This window comes from Photinus pyralis, unplaced genomic scaffold (assembly GCF_008802855.1).
Source record: "Photinus pyralis isolate 1611_PpyrPB1 unplaced genomic scaffold, Ppyr1.3 Ppyr1.4_LG7, whole genome shotgun sequence".
Classification (NCBI taxonomy): Eukaryota; Metazoa; Arthropoda; class Insecta; order Coleoptera; family Lampyridae; genus Photinus; species Photinus pyralis.
This window is the reverse complement of record NW_022170738.1, coordinates 25833414-25835756: the sequence shown is the minus strand read 5'-3', so window position 1 is coordinate 25835756 and position 2343 is coordinate 25833414. Positions and strand designations below refer to the sequence as shown.

At 34.7% G+C, this 2343-nt stretch overlaps 1 protein-coding gene across 2 annotated transcripts; it reads left to right on the top strand.

Annotated features, from left to right (window-relative positions):
- Positions 1–454: 454 nt before the first annotated feature.
- LOC116176488 (regucalcin-like) lies at positions 455–2209 on the top strand. Of its 2 annotated transcripts, none has more exons than XM_031495092.1 (6): positions 455–549; positions 791–965; positions 1086–1295; positions 1353–1565; positions 1613–1791; positions 1839–2209. In XM_031495092.1, the coding sequence occupies exons 2-6, from the start codon at positions 803–805 to the stop codon at positions 2004–2006; spliced, it is 933 nt and encodes a 310-aa protein (XP_031350952.1). In that variant the 5' UTR covers positions 455–549; positions 791–802; the 3' UTR covers positions 2007–2209. The 2 variants fall into 2 exon arrangements, with proteins under 2 accessions (XP_031350952.1, XP_031350951.1); XM_031495091.1 differs by having other exon boundaries at positions 473–606.
- The last annotated feature ends 134 nt before the right edge of the window (positions 2210–2343 follow it).

Below are 2343 nucleotides of genomic sequence, written 5' to 3'. Positions count from 1 at the left end.
TCATTTCATGTGTTTGGGAATAGATTTTTATTATTGTCAATCAATTAATTACGTGTTTATTCGAATCCTTTGTGTGATCCGGATAGAGTTTTCATGTTAGATTTGGGACTTTTCAGTACATTGGATGTTATCCCTTGATGTAAGCATAGACTTGTAAGTCTCTGAATGTTAGGTACCGATAAAGGACAGATCTGACTCTATTGTAACAGATTTTTGATTTAATACCAAAGAGTAACTCCTTTGTTAATACTCGAATTTTGCATACCTAATTGTAGAAATACGTGATAGGTATTTTTAGTATTTTCTGGTGCCGTGCCGTAATTATTAGTAATTAAAGAATATCAAAAATCTGTTACAAGGGTGACGTAGAAAAAGGGATTTAGAATCCCACGTAGCTTTCATGAGATAAGGAACCAAAAATATGTATGTATGTAATGTGATTACCGGCCTCAAACAACAAATAGGGATTATCTCTTCAATTGACCCTAATAACCAGTCTCGGTACATCCATTTACAACATAATAAGTCGTTGAGCATATAAGAATAGGTGTAAGTAGGGACAGTTAGTTAATTTATACTGCCGATCTTACTTGCACATATACCTGAGTAAGTTTACAGCGATTTTATTAAATTATTACGCAGTTAGGAAATGTAAATTTTAAACTTAAAATTGGGATTTTGTTTTTTTTTCTTTTTACAAAATTATCATACAATCCTCGCTTATTGTGTATATCTCTACCTTTCGCTATCAAAATTATGTTTATGTAATAATCTATTGTTGACTATTTAGAATCGCACTCCAATGGCGCCTGTTATCGAGAAAATTAGAGAATTAGGCTGCTTTGAGCTTGGTGAAGGACCCCATTGGGATAACGAATCGCAAAGTTTATACTGGGTGGATATCGTAAAGAAGACGATTCATAAATACATACCATCTCTTAAAAAGCATACTCATATAAAAGTGGGCAAGTAGATCAAATTATTTAATACGTAACTATGCCTATCTTTACTTATACAATCACCAAAATTTGAGAAAAATGTTTACCCAACCTACAGGAGTGGATATCTATGTGAATTACTTTCAGATAAATTTCCATCTCTAATTGTGCCCATAAGTGGTTCGTCTGATCGTTTCATTATTACTTTGCAACGAGAAGTAGCCGTCCTTACCTGGGATGGTGTTAGTTCCAGACCTACTAGTATAGAAACGATCGCTATTGTTGATACCGACAACGCTTTAAAAAATAACAGAATAAATGATGGCAAAGTGGACCCTCTTGGTAACTTATGGGCAGGTAACTGAAATAGAACTGAAAGATAAGGGAAGGTTAAATACGCACGTTCTCTTTCAGGCACTATGGCCATTGACGGCGATACACCATACGGTCCAAGAACGGGCACTCTATTTTGCTTGAGCTCCAATAAAAAAATCAGATATTTTGAAGAAAATGTGGGCATATCAAACGGGCTTGCTTGGAGTAGCGATTTAAAAAAAATGTATTACATTGATTCGGTTAAAAGAAGAATAGATCAATACGACTTTGATGCAACTAACGCGTCTATCAGTACGCATTACCACATCGTTTTCCATAACTATATTGTTTATTTATAGCTAATCGTCAACCACTATTTAGTCTGGAAAAGCATAACATTCCAGGCTTTCCGGATGGCCAAACTATTGATGCTGATGGAAATTTATGGGTCGCCGTGTTTCGCGGAAAGAGAGTGATCAAAGTTAGTTCCGCTAAACCTGAAACGTTACTGGATACCGTAAACATTCCAGACCTCCAGGTACCATAAAGGAATTATGTAATTTGTAAACTATTAATGCGTTTTAGATAACATCAGTTGCCTTTGGTGGCCCACTTTTGGATGAACTGTACGTAACAAGTGCTAGTCATATTGCGTGGCCTACTGAAGGAGAAGAAGACTGTATTAAAGGGCATATTTATAAAATCACAGGTTTAGGTGTTCGGGGCTTGCCAGCGAATAGGATTAAAATATAGTATGTAGATAAGAAGGCATTTAGTGCAACTGTAGACTGAGAAAATCTGTTCATATTGATAAACTAATCTCCATGCTTTTTTTGTTTATTAGTATAATCATAATAAAATTTGATCTTGTAGTTAGTGTAGCACCGTTATAAAAACTGGCTTAAGTTAAGTACGATTCACAATGTATAAATTAATTAAACGCAATCCTTCGAGAACATTATAGAAAAGTATTAATATTTGCTCAAATTGAAGTCGGCAGTATTGCTAACTTTGTTATTAATGCAGGTACGATGGTGGTTAAATTAGGAAATATAAAGCATTTTTTCTCACGTGTAATGATCGAATCAGA

Bases quoted from the DNA above. Each gene is read 5' to 3' on its own strand.
- LOC116176488 (XM_031495092.1), top strand. From the start codon at position 803: ATGGCGCCTGTTATCGAGAAAATTAGAGAATTAGGCTGCTTTGAGCTT. The intron at 1,296-1,352 runs GTAACTGAAATA...GTTCTCTTTCAG, and splicing joins TCTTGGTAACTTATGGGCAG to GCACTATGGCCATTGACGGC. The intron at 1,566-1,612 runs GTACGCATTACC...GTTTATTTATAG, and splicing joins TGCAACTAACGCGTCTATCA to CTAATCGTCAACCACTATTT.